The sequence below is a fragment of the Penicillium malachiteum genome (assembly GCF_028827825.1).
Source record: "Penicillium malachiteum strain IBT 17515 chromosome Unknown utg000004l:1.0-4883003.0:1.0-4884900.0, whole genome shotgun sequence".
In the NCBI taxonomy this organism is placed as follows: domain Eukaryota; kingdom Fungi; phylum Ascomycota; class Eurotiomycetes; order Eurotiales; family Aspergillaceae; genus Penicillium; species Penicillium malachiteum.
In genome coordinates, this window is record NW_026643097.1 from 3,272,472 (window position 1) to 3,296,701 (window position 24,230).

General features: G+C 45.4%; 11 protein-coding genes across 11 annotated transcripts; 4 read left to right on the plus strand and 7 right to left on the minus strand.

Moving 5' to 3' along the window:
- Window positions 1–670: 670 nt before the first annotated feature.
- Window positions 671–1,920, minus strand: N7483_009294 (uncharacterized protein; the record flags this gene model as incomplete). Its single annotated transcript, XM_057092721.1, has 2 exons — window positions 671–1,871; window positions 1,895–1,920. The coding sequence occupies 2 exons, from the start codon at window positions 1,918–1,920 to the stop codon at window positions 671–673; spliced, it is 1,227 nt and encodes a 408-aa protein (XP_056943895.1).
- A 906-nt stretch (window positions 1,921–2,826) lies between these two features.
- Window positions 2,827–4,221, minus strand: N7483_009295 (S-adenosyl-L-methionine-dependent methyltransferase; the record flags this gene model as incomplete). Its single annotated transcript, XM_057092722.1, has 5 exons — window positions 2,827–3,140; window positions 3,209–3,660; window positions 3,715–3,838; window positions 3,904–4,030; window positions 4,081–4,221. The coding sequence occupies 5 exons, from the start codon at window positions 4,219–4,221 to the stop codon at window positions 2,827–2,829; spliced, it is 1,158 nt and encodes a 385-aa protein (XP_056943896.1).
- Window positions 4,222–4,503: 282 nt separating this feature from the next.
- On the plus strand, window positions 4,504–6,702 carry N7483_009296 (uncharacterized protein; the record flags this gene model as incomplete). Its single annotated transcript, XM_057092723.1, has 2 exons — window positions 4,504–4,923; window positions 4,993–6,702. 2 exons carry the CDS (start codon window positions 4,504–4,506, stop codon window positions 6,700–6,702), a joined length of 2,130 nt encoding a protein of 709 aa, XP_056943897.1.
- Window positions 6,703–7,481: 779 nt separating this feature from the next.
- On the minus strand, window positions 7,482–7,837 carry N7483_009297 (uncharacterized protein; the record flags this gene model as incomplete). The annotated part of the gene is made up of 2 exons (XM_057092724.1): window positions 7,482–7,640; window positions 7,691–7,837. 2 exons carry the CDS (start codon window positions 7,835–7,837, stop codon window positions 7,482–7,484), a joined length of 306 nt encoding a protein of 101 aa, XP_056943898.1.
- A 929-nt stretch (window positions 7,838–8,766) lies between these two features.
- N7483_009298 (RTA1 domain-containing protein) lies at window positions 8,767–9,664 on the plus strand (the record flags this gene model as incomplete). Its single annotated transcript, XM_057092725.1, has 2 exons — window positions 8,767–9,184; window positions 9,237–9,664. Coding segments are annotated over 2 exons (846 nt in total), but the record flags the coding sequence as incomplete, so codon positions are not given.
- A 3,217-nt stretch (window positions 9,665–12,881) lies between these two features.
- On the plus strand, window positions 12,882–14,810 carry N7483_009299 (putative phthalate transporter; the record flags this gene model as incomplete). Its single annotated transcript, XM_057092726.1, has 8 exons — window positions 12,882–13,096; window positions 13,182–13,221; window positions 13,299–13,427; window positions 13,545–13,662; window positions 13,715–13,860; window positions 13,923–14,140; window positions 14,199–14,660; window positions 14,756–14,810. The coding sequence occupies 8 exons, from the start codon at window positions 12,882–12,884 to the stop codon at window positions 14,808–14,810; spliced, it is 1,383 nt and encodes a 460-aa protein (XP_056943900.1).
- Window positions 14,811–15,078: 268 nt separating this feature from the next.
- N7483_009300 (4'-phosphopantetheinyl transferase) lies at window positions 15,079–15,911 on the minus strand (the record flags this gene model as incomplete). Its single annotated transcript, XM_057092727.1, has 2 exons — window positions 15,079–15,086; window positions 15,158–15,911. 2 exons carry the CDS (start codon window positions 15,909–15,911, stop codon window positions 15,079–15,081), a joined length of 762 nt encoding a protein of 253 aa, XP_056943901.1.
- A 1,453-nt stretch (window positions 15,912–17,364) lies between these two features.
- N7483_009301 (aldehyde dehydrogenase family protein) lies at window positions 17,365–18,976 on the minus strand (the record flags this gene model as incomplete). Its single annotated transcript, XM_057092728.1, has 4 exons — window positions 17,365–17,478; window positions 17,531–17,948; window positions 18,035–18,507; window positions 18,575–18,976. The coding sequence occupies 4 exons, from the start codon at window positions 18,974–18,976 to the stop codon at window positions 17,365–17,367; spliced, it is 1,407 nt and encodes a 468-aa protein (XP_056943902.1).
- A 683-nt stretch (window positions 18,977–19,659) lies between these two features.
- N7483_009302 (pyridoxamine 5'-phosphate oxidase family protein) lies at window positions 19,660–20,474 on the minus strand (the record flags this gene model as incomplete). Its single annotated transcript, XM_057092729.1, has 2 exons — window positions 19,660–20,277; window positions 20,358–20,474. 2 exons carry the CDS (start codon window positions 20,472–20,474, stop codon window positions 19,660–19,662), a joined length of 735 nt encoding a protein of 244 aa, XP_056943903.1.
- A 460-nt stretch (window positions 20,475–20,934) lies between these two features.
- Window positions 20,935–22,071, plus strand: N7483_009303 (uncharacterized protein; the record flags this gene model as incomplete). Its single annotated transcript, XM_057092730.1, has 1 exon — window positions 20,935–22,071. The coding sequence occupies one exon, from the start codon at window positions 20,935–20,937 to the stop codon at window positions 22,069–22,071; it is 1,137 nt and encodes a 378-aa protein (XP_056943904.1).
- Window positions 22,072–22,972: 901 nt separating this feature from the next.
- N7483_009304 (putative mRNA decapping hydrolase) lies at window positions 22,973–24,071 on the minus strand (the record flags this gene model as incomplete). Its single annotated transcript, XM_057092731.1, has 3 exons — window positions 22,973–23,205; window positions 23,263–23,928; window positions 24,014–24,071. 3 exons carry the CDS (start codon window positions 24,069–24,071, stop codon window positions 22,973–22,975), a joined length of 957 nt encoding a protein of 318 aa, XP_056943905.1.
- Between the last annotated feature and the right edge of the window lie 159 nt (window positions 24,072–24,230).

A 24,230-nucleotide genomic window follows, 5' to 3' on the forward strand; every position in this document is an offset into this window, starting at 1 on the left:
ACTGCATTGGGATTCTGTGCATTTTCTACTTCCTACATCCTGTCCTGGATTTCTAAGGAATTTTGTTCAATATAAAGTCTTTCACTCTCAGGTCTTGATGGCAATAAAATCCCCATCAGATGATGCAAGCATGATTCCTAGGCTCCCACTTAACTAGAGTACTGGCGAGGAAGAATAGTTACATCTATCTTTGTCGTCTAAGGTCGAGTTGCCATTATACACAATCATCTGGTTGGTGCGACAAGGTGACGAAGGTATTCCATTGTGTATGAGGCGAAAGTAAGTCCTTCCGGGAAGTCTGTTATCCCACGTTATTCTCGCGTGTTCGAATAGTTTCACGCGGATCTCGATGCTAGCTTCATTCATTGGAGGCGCTAGACCATTCCCGATCACATCTTGGTTGATCTTGGGAACTTGCTCTTCAAGGATCAGGAAGTGTAAGGGGCAACCCTGCTATCCGCAGATCCCAGTTGCCTGAGCTATTAGGACCTGATCGACCTCGAGAAGATGCAAGCTGAGCTCCATCTCGGCGATGAGTCCGCAAGGACAAGAGTGGTGGTTCTTGGTTCGAAGATCAACTCAGAATGCCCACAATACTCATCACCCATGGAAATGTTAACTCGGAATTGAGTCAAAATGTTAGATTTGAATTGGTTCATAAAAAATCACTTCATCCGATCTTGAATTGGCGTTTTCGAATCGGATGCATGGGAGGATTCTCCATCGTTTCCAACTCTTTAATGGTATGACCATGGTCAAACTCAACAATACTCTTCATCCTTTCGTACATCGCAGGCGGACTGAGCAATACATCCGAGCCAGAGGGCTCATCTCGCACCAAAGCCAAAGCTTTCAGACGAATCGGCAAGTACCGACATCTCAGAATTACCATATCCATATGTGCACCCAATTTAGATTCCATTCGAAATTCCATCGAGGAAAGTCTTGATTGGACCTGAGCTCCAAGTCTGACAATGCGCTCGAATTCGACAAGATGCATCAAATCACCCTTTGGATCACTCTCTGCCTCGTCTTCGAGGAGCGTACTCAGATTAATTTTGCAGATAAGCCAACGTACTTCAAGAATCAGAGCAAGGGCTTTGTGCTCAGGAATGGATCCGGGATTGGCTTTGAGATTTGAAAACAAGACTCGCCATTCTCTGAGGTATGTTTGGGCTTTGCGCTGCTCTTGAAGGATGTATGATGGCCACCCAGGTGATTCTGGAGAAGCTGCAAAATGATCATCGACAAGGCGCCTCGCTCTGAAGAAGTAGTATTCAACGAATAACAATGCATCTTGCGCTCGGCCTAAAGTCGTGAATGGCACACTTGCGAACGAACATTTTCCTCCTGGGAAGCACTGTCCGTTACACGCACCATAGGGACACCCCAGATTCGTGAGGAGGGGGATGAACCGCCGTGCCTGTGTATTGGACAGTGGGGCAACGCTTATGTAGCGAAAGTAACCCGCCAGATCAGAATAAGGACAGCATGTGTTGATGATTGTAATCCCATGTTTCATATGTTGTAACACCGCCATAAAGTTGCCTCGGACAAAATCGAGGGCTGTAAAACACATGCACGCCGTTAAGATGCAGTCGATCTCATATTGACTCAGTGGGCGTTCCTCGACTAGGATGAGCTGTCGAATTCCTCTTATAGCAATATTGTAGTTTTGATCAATGACGGCATCATTGAATGGTAGGTCTTGTTGCTTATGCACACGTTGTTGGAAGCATCCGGCGATAGCAATCAGAGCATGTCGGGGAACAGGATCTTGAATGGCTCCTGGGGTACCATGATGTACCCAAAAACTCCGAGTCGATGGGAAGGAAACCTCTGAAGATGTTGCTTGGAAGACGATATTGAGACTTGTAAGGGCTTTTTCATTGACTCCAGGTATCGACGATAATCGAACATGGCGTAGGGCTCGGTTGAATACTACCGCTGTTGAGGTCCTTGAGGATGATGTAGGGTTGCGATCGTTACTAGTAGTATTTGTTGATTCAGGTACCGTATATCCATCACACTTTCGTCCAGTAGATAGACATCTGTTGCAATGGGGGCGAGTCTCGTCACACTTAATTTTGCGAATTCTAGCTAGCTGTGAGCCTCATCCTGTCAACGTCATAGGGATTGTCCCGTACTTGCATGTAATACATCCTGTCCGAACTCGCTTTCTACCTGAGCGACGCGTACTAGTGTCAGGCTGTGTAGCCTTGCTACTTTCACTCTCAGCCGACATCGTCCAAAAGTACTGAGGTGATATGGAATCCTGCCTGGAAATTAAGTATTGCGACGCTATGAAGTACTTAGAGGCTCGGAAGGGTATTCCCCCACCTCCAAGCTACGAATGATAAGAATCAGGGGGCCAAGCCCTACGACATGGTGATTTGGAATGATTTGCACAGCCCCATTTAATAGCATTAGGCCATACTTAATTCAGTAAAGATTATGATGAAAGAAAGCATCTAGCTTTTTCTCGTTCCATAATTTCTCGTAGCACTTTGTCTTTTAAGCATATTGATCGACAAATCTCGACTAATGGTATCCACAAAAATCTACCACAACTCCGTCGCTAGCCATTCAAAGAATTTTTTCTGATTTTGTGGGGATTTTTGGAATACGAAGAAAGTGTAAAACGAGATTTTTGAGGCTAAAGGCGGGGCAGCTGGAATGAAAGAAGCACCAACATGTGAACATGCATCTTTGCAGGTGAGAGGTTTCAATTACTAATGACTCGGATGAAGTGCCTATGCGGGCAACTGTGCCTAGGTGGATCTCTAGATAACACTAGTTCGCCGGAGTATTCGGTTCAATTGAGACCTACTTCCGCGCAAGAACAAGAATTGACGTATAAGTGGAGGCCACATAAGTATGGATTTGTTCAACTCGCAGACCAACGAGGTCGACAAGGGAATACCATTGTTGGGTTGATCGCTCCTTTCCCCCAAAAGCAATCATCATCGACAGATCAGCCATAGTTGCTTGCCAGTGTGCCCCAGTATCAGGCAAAACGACCTCGTCAATCAAGATACGTGAGTCGGATGACATGACGCTGCTTATGTTGCCGAGAATGACTGCAGCTTCCTTGTCGGGCCAATCGTGCATGATTCTACGCAGATAGTAGAACTTGGCATCTGCAACAACATAAGCACATGTGAGCTGTGCATAAGATTTTGGAAATATTATGCGGGGAAATAGGTACCTGTGATTGTTTCTTTTTGAAAGAAGTCGTAGGCTTCAGCCTTCACACCCTCGATCGGAGGCAGTCTGTCTATTGCTTCGGGCAGATCCTGCAGTACGAGACGTCCGAGGAGGTGGGGATATTTTTTGCCCAGTTGAACACATTGATGACCATGGCCACCACCAACATCGACAAAAAATGGTCTTTCCGATGGCTGTGGGCTTGATTGGATCTTTCTGGCTTCTGTCTCAATGAGATCAAATCCAACTGTCCACTCTGCACCTTCAAGGGCAGTCATGACCTTTTGCAGAGACCCAAAATGCTTGGGATGCTGAACAAGCCAGTCAAAGCAGCTGAGATTAGTATTGAAGGCTTTCTGGAATGGCGTATCGGTATTGCTCGTAATGTCTCGATACTGATTGTTCTTGAAGAATTCGGGCATGACTTGAACAATAGGACCAAACACATCAAATCTATCAGAAGATTAACACATAAGACCGAAGAATCGGAAAGTGGACTCGATTTACCCATGATACGCCATTCCCTCTCCTCGAGGATCGGCGAGAATGTAGGTGATGGTGTTTGCCCGATATTCATTCATAGAAACCTCGGTTATCATGTTGTTGGAGGCGAGATAGCGAAGAACTCGTTCTGGTAAGGAAAAGGTTAGACTTTACGTCGAGTAGTATGTGCCAAGGGCTATGAAGATCACTCACGCATAAAAGATACCGATGCATCATTAGCCTCAGCCAGTTGCTGTACAGTCAAAGGACTATGGGATTTGGTAAGTTGCCGAAATATACCAATATCGACTGCCAGACGAAGCATTGCGATAAGTAGATTCTATAGTAGTCAGAAGTGGGTCATTGAGGCTATCTCTCAGGAGCGCCTACAGCGTTTCCAAATTGCATCAAAACATCCTGCGGGGATTGAATCTCCATTTGCACATTTTGAAGAGCTCTTTGGATGTTCAGTCGACCCGCATCATCGGTGGCATGGGCCAAAGTTTGGATTTGAGCAATAAGGGCATCCATTTTGAGTGGGAGAAGAGATGAAGGGATGGTATTTCACCCGCAATCTCTCCAAAGAAATTGAATTTCGGATTCTGATGATGAGTATATCCAAAATCAGTGTGACAATTCCTGATTCTTATAATCGACTGATCTACTGTATAGATTCGATCCTAAATCCGAGCCCGCGGGAATTCCGCGGAAGGTCACCGCTCACTGATTGGCCCACACCCCTTTACTCTCACTTCATCTCTCTCTGTCGGTGATTATTACAAAGTTTCGGTAGGCTATTCAGTCACATTGATTATGGGTCGGGTTGAAAAGAATTTGTCCCGATCAACCCGGTCACGCCCGGTCTCTTGTCTGTTTTGTCGATCGCGGAAGTTGAGGTGCAGTCGGCAGTTCCCTTGTCCCAATTGCACTAGTCGCGGTCTTGCGTGCCAGCTTGGTGGTCCAGCCCCTTCTTCTGCTGGAAGCATCGAGGGTTCACCTGAAGCCCCACCTGATACCTTCAGGCAAGATGTCTTGGAACGCTTACGCCGGCTGGAGGAGATCGTGGCTGAGAAAAGGAAACCACCAAACATTGTGGATGAACAAACATCACAAGAACAACCTCTTCGGCCTTGGCAAAAAGGCAATCCCCCTTCAGCATCTGTGAAAGGACCTCAAGATTCAGATATCGATGTGGATTGGCTGGAAGGAGAGGTTACATACTCTATCCCGACGGTATGCTCTATCCACCCAGAGGAGATAATACAGTTGAAGGTTTGGAAGTACTAACTACTCTGTACACAGGACTCACTTGTCGCTTATGATATAGAGTTCAAAACATGCTCAATTAAGAAGGCTGCCCATGCTGCTTCCGTCTTCGAAAAGAGGCACAATTCGGCTGTTGCAACTAGATGTGTTTGGTTGCCCTTTCATGATGAGGCTAAAGAAATTGTCAACAAATATCTGACGGACATCACATATATTCACCATGTGGTGCACATACCATCAGTGAAATCAAGTGTGGATGATCTATACCGGGGCTTATCTACAGGTGATCCGGGTTCAATAAAGTTGGGACATGTTGCATTGCTCCTTGCAATTCTAGCGAGCACTACTTTTTTCTGGACTGAACTGGATATGAACTCGCCATTATTTTCCTCGGTCGCGGAGGCAAATGAACAAGCAGCTCTGTGGTTGAAGATTTCTCTTGACGTGCTTGAGTACTCTCGTCGCAAGGCATTGGACTCACTCGAGGATGTACAGGCAATGATAATTGTTGGCTTTATGGTCACCAACCTGGTTGGTGTCGCATCGCAAGCGTGGTATGTATTCTCAAATGCCATAGCCGTCGCACGTCGATTAAGTTTACATCGTATCGATCATCCCCGACATGGCACAATTGATGGCTCCCACCCAGGCTCGATTCAAGCGGAAATAGGTCGGAGGGTATGGTGGTATTTAGTCGCGACAGATTGGCAATTCTCCCAATACGCAGGCCCACAAAAAGGGACATATTCCATCAACCCAAAGCACATGGCTACCAAGAAGCCTCTCAATGCAAATGATGAAGATCTTGTGGACGGAGCCACTTATGTGAACAAGCCGATGGACCGACCAACATCGATGTCATATTCTCTTCAACGAATTCAATTAGCAGAACTTTGCCGGGAGGTAACTGATAGAATTCCCTTCGCAGAATCGTGCTATGAAACCTCCAATTATCAACATATACGGGACGTCGACGCGCAGATCTGCAAAATCATCAACGAAATGCCTTCGTTCTTTTCTCTTGATAATAGCTCAGAGAAAGTTGCTTCGGATAACCCACAGACCCCACCTGGAATCATCATCCAGCGCTATGTAATCAACTCTTTGCTTCATGCTCAAAGATGTAGGCTCCATCTACCCTACTTGTCTCGAGCAGCCGTAGAATCCGAGGACGATTTCTCAAGAGAGGCATGTTTACAAGCTGCGCGGATGGTTATACGGATGGAGAGACTGCTAGCAACGGAGCGTATCCCTTTTGTGATCGCAAGATTAAGATTCTCGGGAGTACTACATTGCGTGTGTATGGCAATCATCGTCTTACTGATGGATGTCTGCCTTAACAAAAGCATTCGGCCCGAAGATGACCAACAACGACGGGCGGAGATTTACAATGCATTCAGCGTACTGGAAGAAGCCAAGGGCCAGTCTCCATTTGCCGAGAAGATCTTAGAGTCATTTTACGCAGTCCTTTGGCGACACAAAGCCCCCATTCCAGGCGTTAGTGGCAAGACAGTGGTCCGAGCCGAAAATGACGGCGAGCACCCACCCTCTGAGTCGATCACGGATTCTACAACGTCAATAAATATCCCGATTGAGTGTAACGAAAATGGCCCATGGGATCCGACTCTTCCGACATTTGATGATCTTTGGCAACAATTTGATAACAGTGTGGACCCTAGTGCTTCCTTCGACTGGACTTCTCTGTTCGCAGAGTTGGATGCACCTTTCGTTTCGATCTCGAGGTGATCAGACCTATGATCATACAAAGGCGCAGCATGCACATGCGGTCGCAACGAGCTATATCGTGCAGCTACTTCTACTTGTTAGCTATGGCCAAGAGCTCATTTTGGATCAACAATTAGCTGCCGTACGACCGACCGCAATTGATTGATCATATCAAATTTTTGCAACAACTTGATTTATTGTCATATTAATTATTCGATCATTGTCTCATACCACAAAATAACAGCAGGTTCAGATCTTCTATGATGCAAATTACAGAATCATTTTATGTAAAGATGTTGCCTCGCGTTGCCCCACTCAGACCCTGAGATGCTGAGAGGCCCTAAGATATCTCATTCAGGGACCGAAATTTGAAAATGGGGCCGTTCGGGGCCGCCAAAACGAAGCCACCACACAGAGAAGATTTACAAAAACAAGCAAATTTGCTCGGATGATCGCTACCTCTTGGCCACATTAATTGGCCACATTAATTGACTTGGCTCGAGATAAGACTGCAGTATCAATCAGGAATCCAATTGGTATCAAAATGGCAGAGCAGGACAAGTGACATTTAAACACTCCCATCATTGAGTTAACCTGAAAATATTGCACAGCCCTGGAGTCCATTTGACAGAACTTTTCAACCAGTACGGCCTCGAGCCTTGCGATTTTGGGACCGAAATCTCCTATTAGGTGCCCAGTGCTCTTGTTTCATTTTGTTGTTGCAATCCATCATTATCAGTCTCCTTCTAAGTTCACCCTGTCACTTCAAACTTGAAATAGAATGGTTGGACGCCGGGCGTTCAAAGCTCAGACATGCTATCGCCATCTGGCTGGTCTTCAATGTCCTCTGTTTGTCTGACATAGTATTCAATCAATGTCAGAGTGAGATCGTGGAATTTTGCCAGGTTTTCATTATACGGAGTATGCACCTTGAAAGATCCCTTGCAAGATCCCTTGCTCTAATAGATCTTGTTTCTTTTAGAAGAAGATCAAAATGTCTATGCCTGACTTCTCGCATATATCGTTTTTGCTGTATACTTGGTGAAAATAACATGTGGACATCGGGATTGACGACACCGAAGATTCCCGCCGCAAGGGAGACGGACGAGAGAGAACACACAAGCACAATGATAATGAGAACAGTATTGCTGACCATTGTGATTTATTGGGTGATTGTTGGAAAACTCAGGCTATCTGCTAGTTATAAGCGGGTCTAAACTATCCTTAAATACTGAAGCAGAAGACCAATTTTACGAAATTAAACAAACAAAGTGGAGTGAGCTTCAAGTTCTCCCTCTCACTCTTCTTTTTAAAACAAAAATAGCGAGTACTAGTTCGTGCCAATGTGAAATTAGAAGATGAATTAGATAATTTTAGGACAGAAGAAACATTTGAAACTTGAATGTGGATGCCTAAATATTATGTTGAAGTTTTCAAGGGTTTTCCACTGGTATGAGCCTTGGAACCACTAATTCATCCTGGCGTTAAACTTGTGAAAAGGGAGTACAATCAAATCACTAGTAATTGATGCTATCCTATGTATCCGAGTGAGAAGCGTGAGAATGAACTGTGCCACGCACACCGTATTTTGACCAGCGGTACTATACTCTCTCATTCGACTGGGAGATTAAATTATTTAGCTTAATTTCTTTTAACTTACAAAGTCCATACAAGAAATTTATCGAAGTTATCGTTCACTATTAGAAGTGCGTTCCCTGTATAGAGCGTTGGGACATTGGACAGTTATATTCGGGCTCGGGTTCGTATTCGGGTTAAATTTTCAATTGGTCCAAATGTTCTCCCTTTTACACTATATACGTAAAATATTCAAAGTAAATCAATAAAATCTCTGAGCTCTATACATAATTGGCCTCTTATATTACCTACTCAAGGCAACCGTCTTTTCTGGTTATAGGCTTCAACCTCAGATCATTTTTTTGATTGATTGGTGCTATGTATAAATACCTCCCGAGCCCTTAGTATAAATCAAAACGCGTACATTTATCCCAAGTGCTTCATACTGTCTTTTGTCGAATTTTCAGAGCCACTCGTTCATCATCTCTCCGTTATCGCATTTTTACAGCCCCGTCTTCATCAATCATCATGTCCGATTATGTCCTCTACAACTATACCCCCTCACTTGCGGCCGCAGTTATTTGCATGCTTCTTTTTATTACTTTTACGTCCGGCCACATATTCTTCGTTTGGAAGCATAAGACAAAATTCTTCATTACATTTATAATTGGTGGCTTATTCGAAACAATTGGATATGGAGCACGAGCAGTCAACGCCCACGAAGCCCCGAATTACGCCACTATGCCCTATGCCTTACAGAGCCTTTTTATTTTACTGGCCCCCTCTCTCTTTGCCGCATCGATTTATATGATTCTTGGCCGAATCATATGTTTAGTGGATGGTAATTCTAGATCTCTGATTCGCTCAACTAAATTGACAAAGATGTTTGTGCTGGGCGACGTGTTGTCATTTTTTATTCAGAGCGGAGGTCAGAAGTTATATTTCCCCCATAATATTCATTTCCTAACTTCCATATATAGGAGGTGCAATTATGTCTGGTGCTAAAACATCCAGTAAACTGAAACTCGGTGAAGATGTTATTGTCGTTGGTTTGATCGTCCAAATTATCTTTTTTGGGTTCTTTGTCGTTGTCTCTGTCGTCTTTCATAAGCGCATGGAGAGCAATCCCACCTCAGCAGCAATGTCTACTCCAGTGAAGTGGCAGCAGTACATGTTTGTACTTTATTCAGCAAGCGCTATGATTATGATCCGTTGTCTATATCGCGTCATTGAGTATATTCAAGGATCCACTGGCTTTCTGCAAAGCCACGAGTATTTTGCGTACGCATTTGATACTTCGCTGATGCTTATAGTCATGCTCATCTTCCTGATTTTCCACCCAAGTCAAATCACTTCTCAGGGACGTGCTAAATTGGATGATGTGGAGCTCATGCGTGGAGACATATAGAAAGACCGCACGTACTCGGTCTTCCAAGGTTAGTCTCGGATCAATTTCTCCCTCAATTATTCAGACTCGAATGTTTAGTTTAACAACCTTAGAACATGGATCGTTCCAAGGTTGGTACTGGGCCGTCGATACTGGACGGAAAATTGAACACATTTTCATGTATTTTCAGATGTTCACTCCACAGAAATGGATTCATCCCATCTGATATGTCAGGACCACCAGTTGACACATGCATAAAACTCTCTTTCCGAGGTTCTACCTAGTAGCTACCATCAAAATAATCCTTGCACAGGCGGAGGGTTCTCAATGATGTCCTCCGTATTCAAGAATTCAAGTGTTTTAAGTTGCGATGCTCAGCAGCTACAGCATCTGGAACGATCCATGAAGAGATATGGCGCTTGACAAGTCTAGATAGCGCAGGGTCTCGGTCGATCTCAATACATCAACACTCGTCCATAAAAGCCGCAGCTAAATTCTAAGAGGTACAGTCAAGACTTAGATAGAGAGCCTCAAAAATAACAACTTTCGATTTCGACAAAATGGCAATATCATGGAAGTTGAAAATGGCCGAGCGGAAATCAAATCAGGGTCGAATGGACAGGTGAAACAGGAATAGTAAGACTGAGGGGAAATTTCTGGTGAAAGTCCTGGAGACCAGTTGACAGTATACCTGGCCAGTGTTTATCCGATGTTGATGATTGCCCAGATGATGGTGTAGCCTTGGAACTGTTTTTGGAACAGAGTCGTAGAGTCATCCATAACTTTGGAACACTGACAGATCCCGACCCTCATGGTGGCGAATAAACCGCTACTTCCTCGACCTGGGCCTTCAGTAGATACGACTCACTACGACAACTTTCACTTTCATTTTCTAATTCTGCAGTTCATTTAATAGCTGCATTTGCAGTTATGCAAGACCTTCGCCAGCCGCGTTGCATCTTATAATCGTGATTAATTCCCCGGGCTGCCGCGCTATGGCTGCATCCTCTCCAACTTCGTTGATGTCCGCAGAGCCAACGCCAGCGCCATGGTTGAGAATGACAAATACATTATTGGTAGCAATTGGAGTTGCTGTAAGTACCAGTTGTCTCCTGATGCGTCTTCATACCAAAATACACATCATGAGGAGCTTTTGGTGGGATGATGGTAAGATCTCAGATTTTTCAGCATTCCAACCAACTCGGTCCACGGGTAATAACTAACCTGGGAATGTCATTTGATCTGCTAGTCTTTCTCATTTTTGCTTTGGTAAGTAGCCCTTTGATACATCAAGAGGAATAAATATTAAACATTTACTTCATCTAACACCCAAGTTTAATACGACCAATAGATATTTTCGATTGCGGCTCAGGCGATTATACTTTGTCAGCATGAACATCTTGAACAATCTTTGGGAAGAATCCAGCTAATTTACATCTTTCAGATGGGTTTAATAAGGCTGGGATCGGTGTTCATATTACAGAATTGTCGACCCCTACTATCGGCAAGTTGCAAAAGGTGAAGTCATAACTTCTCACAATTCTTCAAACATTCAAATGAATCTTGATAAGGTCAATTTTACTTGAGGCTGGTAACTGATTTGATCCATAATGGTTGCTAGAGTTAGACGGTTCTAGCAGCCTCGATCATTTATATCCCTTGTCTTGCATTTGCGAAACTTGCCTTGCTTATGCTATACTACAAGCTCCTAAACTTGATAAAAGGCTGGGTATACACTCTCTACTTAGTCGGGTTAGTGATTGTGGGATACAGCATAGCATTATTAGTGGCATTGATCTTCGCATGCGACCCGCTCGCCAAAAACTGGACTCCCAGCTTTGTTGGGGGGGTCGTGCATCAACCGTCCGGCCTTATACCTCACAACAGCTGCCACAAATGCCGCCAGTGATCTAGTGCTGTTATTTATCCCAATTCAAGTTGTCCGGAAACTTCAAATGCGATTTGTCGAAAAGATAGGAGCGATTTGTATGTTTGGTATTGGCTGCTTGTAATGACCCCCCTCTTGCTATGCAATACCCCTCTTTTTGCGGTTGATTGACTCCTTTACTGATGAATCTTCTTCATTTAAGAACCACCATTACGAGTGTGATACGCCTAGCAACATTATGGCCACTTATTACTGCGACTGACATCTCATACAAACTTGCATTGGTTTGTACCTTTGTGTAAGCTCTTTCCATCTCACTAAACCCTCCTTTCTTCCACATACAACTTTACATCAAGACTGTAAAGGTCAACTGACATTATTACTGGATATAAATTTGAGAGGACCTCTAGCTCTATTGAAGCAAACTTCATCATTTTATGTGGATCTATTCCTTATTTCCGCCAATTCTTCCGCCATTACATACCAAGATGGGTTCCAAGTTACTCTGAGTCCCAATTACGATCTGACGACTAGCAAAGATCATAAGAAATTGTTAAAGGATCTCATGGATGATAAGAAGTGCAACTGTGTGTGGAGTGGTAAGAAGTGATGAAAGCGATGTCAATATCACGTCAAGAGGAACAGGTAGAGCGGGGATGGGACGAATCCCCAAATTCTCTGACGCAATGAGCATTATCAAAAACCCTGGAGCAAAGAATACGGCCAAGATAGCAATCGTAATTGGATATCTCGCCAAGCTGCCAAGGGCCACCCCCGCATTTTCCCCATAATCAGTGTCTCGAACCTATTTTCCCTATCCAGATGTCTAATTCATCCCCGGATTTCCCCGGATTTTTGTACTTGAAGTCTTGAATCTAAAGTTCCACTTTTTCACGCCTCTCTATTTCCCCTCCTTCCTTGTCGAAGAATTATGATGCCTGGGTCTTTTGAAATGCTGGCTTTTGCCAATGAACCGAGGCACTTCGCCTATTCAGTCCGGCTATTATGATCTAGATCAGGCTAACAATACTGGGCATATCTAGGCATACCTGGGCATTCCTAGAGACTAGGTTCAAATAAGCGAGAGAGTTCGTGCTGTTTCAGAATCGTATTGTCCAGAACTGTGGATCATATCTAGCATCCGATCGACGCTCTTTTGTATACAGCGGGGTAGTATATGTATTTAAAGCTGGGATACTTTCCTGTGGAGCTGGGAATCGGAGGTCTATAACGTCAAGTTGAGACCAGAGCATCCGCGTGCGGTTATTATTCCAAGGTTCTGGATAAGACAAGTTTGTTGCAACCTTATCTCCAACTTGATACTATCATTTGTCTCATTTTGGGGGGAAAATGGCCTCAATCACTCCCAGCGATGAGAAACCACCTGGCGTGGAGCGTGTTGAGGACGTAATGGATAAAACTCTTAGCCAGGGAGAGGAAATGTCACTCGAAGAACAAGCGAAGATCATTCGTCGCATCGACTTTCGTCTGGTGACAATGACCGGGCTGGCTTACTGTATTTCTCTGATGGATCGGACGAATTTGAGCATGGCGGCCATTGCTGGGTAAGGCGATACATTCAAATTTTGCCTTCAAGCGTTTCCCTTGAAGTTCACGCACTGAGGCTAACTTGAATCGCTCGGTTGACAGTTTGACGACGGAATTGGATTTGGAGCGTGACAACCGCTATGTTCGAGCTCCATTTTACCTCCATGTCGTCTTCTAGACTGATGCCAGTGAGCGTCATACTAATGAACCTGTGGCTAGTCTATCGCAGTATTGATGTTCTTCGTGCCGTATGTCATATTCCAACCGCCGATGACTATTTTAATTCGAAAAATCGGTCCAACCATTTTCCTTTCGACAATCATAATGAGTTGGGCTGCGATCATGATTGTATGGTGATCAAGTTCCGTCTGCTGGCTGTGATATCTCAAAATTCGAACATTGAGCGAATGGGTGCTGTGCTTAAAAGATAGTATATTTTGCTAACTTGAACTCCCCTATTCACAGGGAACTGGTTTCGCGAAGAACTTTGGGCAATTGGTTGGACTGCGAGTTCTCCTTGGTGTGTTGGAGTCAGGATACTTCCCAGGATGCGTATACTTGCTGTCTTGCTGGTATACTCGATGTACGTGTGATACTGTACCACGATCAAGATCTGGGCTGACCCAAGTGAATAGATGATGTCCAGAAGCGATTCTCCATTTTTTACCTGATCGGATGTGTTGCATCTGCGCTCTCAGGTATTCTAGCATTTGGATTAATGCAATTGAACGGCAAACATGGCTTATCAGGCTGGCGATGGATCTTCATTTTGGAAGGTGTGGTAAGTGTACAATTCACACTTCACGTCTCAGGCGATCACTCACAATATGTCATGGACTCTAGATCAGCGGAGTGATTGGCATTCTTTGCTACATCTTCCTTGTAGACTTTCCCGACCGTGCATCCAAATCATGGCGGTTCCTGAACGAGGCCGAGTGTGCCTTTATCGTCCGTCGGATTGACGATGACCGAAAGGATGGCCACCCGGAGGCATTTTCGCTTAAGAAGTTCCTGAAACCAGCGCTTGATTTGAAGATTTGGGCCTTTGCTATGATCTTTTTGTCAGTATATTCTCGTTCTTCGAATCAAGTCGTATTCTCTTCTAATGAGCACTTGCAGTTGTCTCACCACCGTCACCTATGCCATCGCTTACTTCCTTCCGATCATCCTCCGCTCCGGCATGGGCTTCGACATCGGCCAGTCGCAATGTTTGGTCGCACCCCCTTACGTGTTTGCGGGCATCGTCATGTACACGGGTGCATGGATCGGTGACAAGTACCACATCCGTGGACCGGTGCTGATTGCTAACGCACTCTTGGCCATCATCGGACTTCCAATGATGGGTTTCGCCAAGGGGAATGCCACCCGTTATGCTGGAGTCTTTCTGACAGTAGCAGGAGCAAACGCGAACATCCCATCATGTATGGCGTACCAAGCAAACAATGTGCGAGGACAGTGGATGCGCGCGTTCTCCAGTGCTACTCTGGTAGGTTTTGGTGGGTTGGGCGGAATTGTGAGCAGTTTGGTGTTTCGCGACAAGGATGCGCCTGGGTATCGGCCAGGAATGTATGCGGCTCTAGCGTAAGTTTCCCGAGGCTCCAAGTTGCATGTCTTCCTATGTTGATAACGTGCTGAATTTATCCTCTGCAGATGCAACGTCTTGATTATTCTCATAGTGTGCGCTCTGAGCGTGTGGTTCCGGTTTTGCAATCGACAGGCCGATCAGGGTAAGCGAGTCATTGAAGGTGAACCCTCATTTCGGTATACTATTTGATTGAACATTTGAAGGCGATGTATAACCACTGCCAGTGGGAGTGAACATTCATGTTGAGTTTTATACCTCACTGGAGCGATTGACGATAGTTCACATAAATCAATCGCTAGGCAATTTATTTCACTGCAATGGCGTAACTTAAACGAAAATTTGTGTATCACCCAGGTGTTTTTAAAAGCTCCTGAGGTCATTTAGGTTCAATTTCCTTGTAGTTTTACTCCATTATTAGAGCCCTGGAGGGGGACTTCAAATGTTAGGATAAAACCTTGAAATGCTCCGTTCCAGATATAAATCTCTTACATACTATAACTGCTCTGCGAAACTACCACATAACGCATTGCCTCGACATTCTTACCCCACAGACTTTGATAATGTCTCATGAGCTCCTGGAAGCCTTCTCCATCAGATGTATTGGCGGCAGTGTCCCAAAGGCTCGATGTCATCCGAATCCTCACAGTCAGCCAATTGATCTTGAGGCTTTGGAGTTTATAGCCAGTATCTTGTAGTCCAAGGAGATCTTTCGATGACAAAAGTGAGTTTGCCCACAAATCCAAGTCCAAATGCACTGCTCGCTCGGCTCTGTGCATCATGGAAGGACTCGTGGTAGAATTATGCTGCGACAGGTGTTCAGAAGTACTTTTGCCTAAAGCAAATGCAGCTAGTAATGGCCAGGACTTGGCTACAAGACTTGCAAAAGATTGATGGGCTTGTTCCAGGCTACTGAAGCCTCCGCTGGGTAGGAGAAGCCTCGGCTCACTCGAAATGTCTTCAGTTGTAGCATGGTGACCAGAGAGGTGTTCATCAAACAATTGATACGAACGAGCAATTCCGAGGCTACCGATTCCGAGGTTATCCTGACTTGACTTGAAAATTCCCGCACCATGTCTGGAATGAAGCAGTGCGCCTCTCGGATTGCCCTGTAGAAGCTCGATATCCGAAAAAAGGATGGTGCATATATGGATGAGGTCTAGATTTCCCTGTTGCGACAAAATTATGGCCTGTTGGATAGCCATATCATAATGAGGCAGCACAAGCTTTTCCCTGGGGTTATCAATCATGGAGAGAGTGGAATGGTGAATCTCTTCATAGAGATAGCTTATAGCTATAGTTGCATGCCGAACAGCGTTTTCCGTATGTGTCATTTGAGGTATAAGTTTGGTCCAAAACGAATTATGTAGCGGGCCAGGCAACGATGGCCCTACCATTCGGCGAAAGAAATCCAATGCCCTCATGTCACAAGCCCCCGCTCCTGGGATGGTAGAAGGTTGTATGCGTCGTAGGGCTTTTGGGACCCATGCTTGGTATCCGCCGCATTGCCAGCCCGATGCGAGGCATCGCTGACAGGATGGATGGGTCTCGTCGCATTTCACTCTTCTGGTTCTGGTATCTTTTAGAATAGCCTATTAGACCATGTGTAGAGATGGGATACTAACTTGCAGGTTATGCATCCTGTATGAGTTCGGCGAATCCCTGCGCGTGCCATTTTATAGTGGTGTATCAATTTTCGGACAGATATTGTTCAATGAAAGCAAATTATCCAGGATGATGTTGAGAGTATTCTCTTGACTTTTACCTATCACTGGTATCAATGAGCTATTTCAAGAGAGGGAGAGAGGGGAAATGACAGCAGGATCGGAGCTAACACACATGAGGGATAGGTCAGATGACTTGGATAATACATTTGGGCTTTAACCGAAGATACCAATTACTACTACGGAGCAGTAGCAATGGAAATGGAACGGTTTTATTAGATATGCGTACTATGTACCTTCTCGCAAGTTTTCAAATGTTGAAACATATCATGTTCAATACCAATATTTGAATAAATAGAGATCTTCAAGGCCCTCAGCTTTCAGGGCAGCCGAAAGCTTATTGTTTTTATTTGGTACCTAATAAGGTCCACCTGGGCACTGGCAGGTCACAGGTGGTGATAATGCTATAATCCAGCCTTGGAACTTTCCATGCTATCAAGTATTCTCTGCGTCTTTCAAATCTTCAAATGTTCGCCACACATGCACTGGCATGTGCACCTAATAAATACCGACGTAACCTTGGAACTTTTCTACTATGATTATATCAGGCCTTGAACTCAAACAGCACCAGTTGACACACTCAAGTGCTGGCACCTGGGCACGTGCGGTGGTCCTAAGTGCTTATAGTAGCTAATACATTTAGATACATAGAAAATAGACTGTCTTTTATGGATATTTTTAAAAGTAAATATACTCGAGTAGTAGCGCCGTCCCAGATCGCAATGTGGGCCTACTTCCGGGGCGTATGGACTGAGAAAGCGGGCAGAGACTCTGTATAGAGATGAATTAAAATTTAATTTTCAATAAGTTGTTACTCCAAGTTGATGCGCATCACTTGAGCTTTATGAGCTTGAGAGAACTTGAAATGTATGTTTGGCATTGCGAGCCCTAAATTTATGTATTTTCCAGAAACGAGCATCTCAGGCTATCACGAGCACGGCCAAGTTCACCGGCCAAATGTCAGGCAAAGACCGAAGTTTTAAGCCGATACACCTTTGATGTGGTAGCTCTTCAGCTTTGTGAATCCTTCGTAGGCTCTGGGTCCAAGTGTGCATCCAAGTCCCGATGCCTTCCAACCGGTCCACGCGAGATCCTTGAGGAGAGATTAGCGGTGTATAAAAATTGAAGACGGAGGGGAGGCTTACCGGAGCTGGATAGTCACAGCGATTGATAAAGACGGTGCCAGCTTCGATCTTATCAATCAAACTCTCACCTGAGGCGATATCCTTTGTCCACACACTAGCAGTCAGCCCGTAGGTACTATCATTCATCAATGAGACAGCCTCATCATCACTGGACACCTTCATGATTGGCATCACAGGCCCAAAAGTCTCTTCCTTCATAGTCACCATAGAATGGTCCACGTTAGCCAGAACGACTGGAGCAAGCCAGTTGCCCGTTTCAGTGTTTTTAGCTGAAGCAAAGGTGGCGTTTTCAGGAGTGATATCAATGGCACCCTTAGCTAAGGCGTCATCGATATGTGACTGAATATTCTTCTTTGCGGCAGCTGAAATGACCGGCCCAGTAGTTGTAGTCTCATCGAGTGGATCACCAAGCTTGTATCTATAGAATAATGATTAGCAATAGCCCGTGCAGAGTTAAAAAAGAGAAAGAAACGTGGCAAAAAGGAAGATGGATGTAGAACGCACGACTTAAGTTCCTCTTGTACAGCTTGCACAAATTGGTCGTAAATCTTCTCATGAACATATACACGTTCAACGGAGCAGCAGCTCTGTCCGGAGTTGAATACGGCACCATCAACGAGATTCTCAGCTACATCCTTCACGTCAACATCGGGGCGTACGTATGCCGGATCCTTGCCACCGAGTTCCAGATTTACAGACTTGATCTGATGTGCGGTAGCTTTTCGTAGTCTGAGTCCACCAAGTGTAGAGCCTGTGAATGAAATAGATTGAATTTCAGGAAGTTGAGCAACTTCGTCCAGGACATCCAGACTTCCAATATGCACAACCTGCAAAACGTTTGGAGGCAGACCTGCCTCGGTGAAGATCTCCAAAAGGCGGTCACCGAATAAGGGAACCTGGGGTGAAGGACGTAAAATAACACTGTTGCCAGCCAGTAGTGCTGGGACCAAGGCATTCACAGTAGTGAGGTATGGGTACTATAAGGGAGTTAGCGGTCTAGAACCTGCTCTGGTCGGGCCGTGCCCCTCGATCAGGCCTGCTTACGTTCCAAGCTCCCGCAATCAAGATGGGTCCAACTGGGACACGCTTCACCATCCTCTTAAAGTTTTCCTCTGGTTTACCCGGCAGGTCATTCAAGCTCTCTTCGGCGATATCGATCAGGTGCTCGGCGCGAAGGCGTGCGGTCTTGATTTCGCCAGCGCAGTACCGGATGGGTCGTCCCATTTGCAGGGTGATTTCCTTGGCCAGCTCATCAATTCGAGCGGAAATAATGTCTAAGGCTCGAATAATAATCTGCTTCTTGGAATCGAGGGTCAAGGATCGGTATGATTCGAAAGCTTCCTTAGAGGCGGCTGCGATTTTCGTTGCTTCGGCCAGAGAGGTGCCTTGGTGGCTGTAGATCACCTCATGGGTGGCAGGATTGATGGTGTTGATTTGATTGGACATTCTGAATAAGTTTTCGATTTGAATTCAAACAAGATATTTCAAATATGTTGTAAGTGTGAAGAGGGGAGTGGGCGGTTATATAAGTTGGAGGCTTATCTACTTATCACTTCCCCGCGGTCCGCTTATCGGTCTTGTCGACGTCAACTTCAAGTTGAGCTTGCACTATGGCTTATTATCATTTGTTCCGTTGTCGTGTTATATTACATAGGGAATTGACCTTATGTATGTGCTTTTTCTATCAATTCCTTAAGAGTAATCTACTCATCATATATATTATTCATTATAGCACTGTCCTAGTTCGCCGTGCTCTCACCTAGGTTCGAGTTATTAGCGCGCTTCTGCGCTGGTGCCAGTGCCCCACTACGCGGACCGAGGGGCCACTACTTGCAAGTGATAAATCATCCATGTTGGCCGTAAATCTGTGGAAATAGCAAACATTGAAGTTAATGGATTTGAGTTAAACCATATGTGCTGCAAATTTTTTCTGCTGTCTTTTTGAAGAACCTTCCAAGTATTCAATACCACATGGGCAGGATAATTAAAGTGGAGTTAGGCTAATCTTTGTGTTAGTTGGGAGACTACACTTTGGAAAATGCCACTTTATATTTATTTGGTTCTTATCGAGTAATTGAAGTGCGAAGGCAGGGAGTAGAGATAAGCCAATCTAGATATCGACATTGCAACTATAAAGTGACTCCATTCACCAACCCTTCTGAAGCTTCTGTTGGGGGAAGCAATACCCAGTCTCGGACACCACCCTTCCAATCGGCAATACGACCCTCACGGACTTGCACAGTCACCACACGAACATCGTTATCAATGGAAATGCTGGGGCGACGCTGAGTCTGGCCTTGGAGCTGCTGCTGCTGCTGGCCAAAGAGATTGATCTCCTCCTCCTCAAAGGTGTTGTTTTCTAGATGACGTTCCTTGCACCAAGCTTCTTCCTCGGAGCCTGGTTCAAGGAATCGTGCCTCCCCAGTGATGGTGGTCGAGATACTGGAGAGAGCGCTGGTGTTTAAGTTCAAGAGCAAACTGGCCAGAGATGAGCGAGTTGCCGCTGGCGGGGGAGAGCCGTCACGCCCACCGCTGGGATTCACTGTGCGAGTGGGCGGACGATGAGAAACCCAATCGTGGACCAGTAAAGACACCCGTGGATTGGAGAGAAGATGGTTGGTCTTTCGAGATGCCAGGTTGGTGGTCATAATAATTGTTGGGTAGGGATCGAAGGGGGTCGAAGGAAGGTATGTATAGGACATGAGCGAGATATGGGGGGTCAGATTGTCGCATGTTGCCAAGTGCAGCTAATTTGAGATCAGAAATTACTCTAGCTTATGGAATAAGGGAAGCAATAGGAGGTGTGATCATAGGATCGAGCACATACGAAGCGGGAGTTCTTCAGGCACGAAATGACTTCGGCAGGCAAAGAGGTGGCTTCATGGGGGTGAGTAGTGGTAGCGGACGCCTCATATGAGAGAGGAGGGTTGATTGAGTCAGCCATGGTGTCAATATTCTCACAATGTTGGAAGAAATGGTAGATGTGAAGTTGAAGATCTCGAAACGTCAATGGGATCTGCCGGGCGGTGGGCTGATCTCGACGTCATGCATTGATTCCATTCGAGTTCTAAGGGACAAGTTGTCATACAACGATTTGTGTATAGGTAATGAGATAAATAGTAACATAATTATTTTCAAGGTTTGATTGAAATTTACTACAGAATTTATGATGCATATTGCTGTAAGTATAAAACTACCTAATATTGCCAGGTGTCATAATGCATAAGAGTAATGATAATAACACAGTGCCAGTTCCTGGTGAGATCTGACCTCAGGAGCGGAGGGGGAGATGCTGAATAAGCGGCAGAAATTATTGAAAATAACTTGATGATAATTCTTGACCCCTCCAAAGATCACCAACACAAGATCACCAAGACAAGATTCTTTCTTCACTCCCCGACATCATGTCGTCGCCACAACTTGCGACAGTCTTGTCGACATCTACTGCGCTCATCGCCCAATTCCAAGACACTCTTGCCCAATCGACGCAGCCCACGCAGTCTACACAATCACCAAACGATGTAAAGGCCCTGCCCCTCCTTTCAGCCTCATGCAGCACCCTCAAGGCCCAAGTCACCAAACTCTCACTCCTGGCCATTACCACTCCTTTCACACACTCCGCTTTGGTTACCGTGCTTCGCGCCTGCAATGAATCTGTTCTCCCTTCTTTGTTGACAGCCACCCTCCTCGTGAACCCCGCCGAGTACACAAACGCCTTCCATTCCGAGAGTTTGTTGTTGACGAAGACTACTTTGACTGAATTTTCTCAATTGGTTACCCTCGTGAAGAATGTTGCCGATAAGAAAGACCAGGCAAAGAAGGGGAGCCCCAAGGCAAAGGAGAATGAATTATCCAAAGCTGAAAAGAATACCGTTACCCTCGCGACTGGTCGCGTGTGGGACGCATGCGACGCGGTCGTTAATATGGCAACGAATGGGGTGATTGGATTTATCGCCCGCCGGGTCGAACAATGGAGAGATCTGGTACGGGATGCCGTGGAGGAACTTGAAAGCTGGGACCCAGAGGACGCAGACGATGATTTCTTCGATGACATTATGGGAGACAACTCGGATTCCGAGGGAGAGAACAGCAAGTCTGATGAAGATTCCGAAAATGACAAGGATTTTGCGGCCCTGCAGGAACACAAGAAGGCCACCCTCCGCTTCCTGAAGCCCGTCATCCAGGTCTACACTGCCATTGTCAAGAACCGCCTCAACAGCTCCCAGGAGTCTCACTTGACTTCTTCCGCCATTGCACGTCTGGAAAAGTTAACGAAGCACCTGCAGAGCATTCCTGGTCAAGTAGACGAGGCAGCCGGAACATTGTACGAAGATGATGTTGACTCATCGGTGGATTTCCTGAACAAAATTCAGTACAGTGCTTCGGAAGCCATGAATGTGGCTGTATCACTATGGATCTCAGATAAGGCTGAGGTCCAAACGAGCGATGATAAATTTGTGGTTTGGTCAAAGACTTGGTCGAAGGTCATGCACGAGGTCAGTAAGCCATTTCAGCTCGACGCTGCGGGTGGAGAAGAATAGAATCATACCCAAATGATAAAGAAATAAATCCCAAAATTTCCATATCCTTCCGTGAAACTTTTTCGATATCATTGAATTGCTGTCCGAGTCAGAAGCATCACTGTTAGACCTCCAAATGTTGAGTACATAATATGTACCCGGCATTTGTTGCGCGTGCTGATACAGGAGATTCAAGTTCAAGTTACTACTACTGACCGCATTAACATCGATAGCCTTCACTTCACAAGTTTTCCAATGTCGAAAAGCTTGAAGCAGATATCATGTGCTAGATTACATCATGATATTCACAAGTGTACATACTCAGTCAAAGGTCTGACCACTCCCGAGGTCTCTATTAGTATACATTTTTGCACGTATGAGTCTAGGTGTCTGCATAACATCCTGTATAGGTACTCCCGAGGTCAAGTTACGGTGCTAATGTACAGACGTCAAAGAGATGAAGCAATACATATGCTGTGTTATTCCCTCGTACATGGCAAGTAGCATTCCAGTTCCTCGCGATGATAGAGCCAACGTAAGAAGCGGACATTTTCTGGAAGTGCGAAATGTTTAGGGCTGTGAATCCCAAACAATCATTTCACTTGCACTTGACCGGCCAATCCCGTACGACAGACCCACTTGAGCTGTTGTGGTATCATGTCGAGTTACAATGCACCACCAGGAGTAATCACTCATGAAAGACAGCATATACTTAGCCGGAATTGAGTTGATGACAGATGCAGCTATACGGCACTCATCATAAGCCCATTTTACACCGAGGCCAGTCCAATGAAATCGTCCATCGATGGTTACCGGGCTGCAGAATGCGCACGTCAATTAAAACTCTTTCTTTGGTAAATTGCACCTTTTGGATCCTGTTTGATCATCTGATGGCGGTTGACCGTTCTGATGAGAATCCTGACTATGATGAGGCATTCTTAAGTGGCGCAAAGATATTTTCCCATAGCTCACTCGCCTCACCCAAGTAGTAAGTTAAGCTCACATCGGCCATACTCGCGTCATCTCCACCAGCCATGGTCTCCAGCTGCGAAATTATGTTTTCCAAGCCAAAGGCTTTCCCGGTAGCCTGTGTAGCACCTGCCTCCAGCATAACATTAACGACGTGAATATGGAAATGGTAGTAAGTGGGTTGATCTAAGAGATAAAATAGTTAGGAGTTGTAGCCATCACATAAGGGGAGGAAATACTCACAGTGGACATAGAGTTTCAACTGATCCTGATCTAACTCGGGGTACATTGACACTGTGGCCTCTAATACTCGCTGTCGCAGGTATTTCAGCCAATGAATATGTTCTTTCCGTAGATCACGCAGACTCCAGATATCTCGTCGGTGCACTAATGCCAGCAAATGCAGGGAGCCCATGGTCTTCCGATCCCAGTTGAGATCCGGCAGCATCAAGAACGCATCCTCTGGGCCGTGCCCTGCATCCCGCATTATCACATCTTCCTGTTCTGTTCGTCCCTCAAGGATGTTCAAGACCCAATTCAAGCGGCCCTCTTCACGCTTGGCTTGCATGTATGGGCGCACTTGATTCTTATAAATCTCCGGCGTCTCCGTTACCATTCGAACTTGCTGGTCGGAGTATTTCTTGATATGTTGCTCAGTGCATGGCCAAATGAGGTTGAGTTTTAGATCGTGTCGCAGGCTCGGGTGAATAGAATCGCTATCATTGTTTGAGGATGCAAGGTACCAGCGATAGATGTCGTTATCGCCAAGATTGGTGATCTGGCGCAGAGCTGTATGGAAGGCCTGGATAACTTCGACGGATTCGGTTGCGAAGGGCGCGCGTTCGGCCGTCAGAATGCCTTGCTCTCCATCGATATTTCCAAGCAAGGCAATGCGGCGACCATTTTGATCTTTGGACGGCCAAGTGTTATTTTCAAGGCCATGATCAGTTGCTTGCTGAGCTCACTGAGCTTACTGAGCGGGAGCCACACTTACCTTGCTTTAATAACCTGGCAACTTGGAATTTCGAAATCAACGCTTCTGGGGTCGCCATATTGATGCAGAAAAAGTGTTTTGATGGCCTGGGGGTGTGATTGTGAAGTTGAAAGGGAGAAAGATTGCCGGTTGAAGTTCATCAAGCTGCCCAGGTGTAGAAGAATGATTGATACTGTATGTGGGGCCGCTCATATGGAGAAAACAACCTTGGAAATGA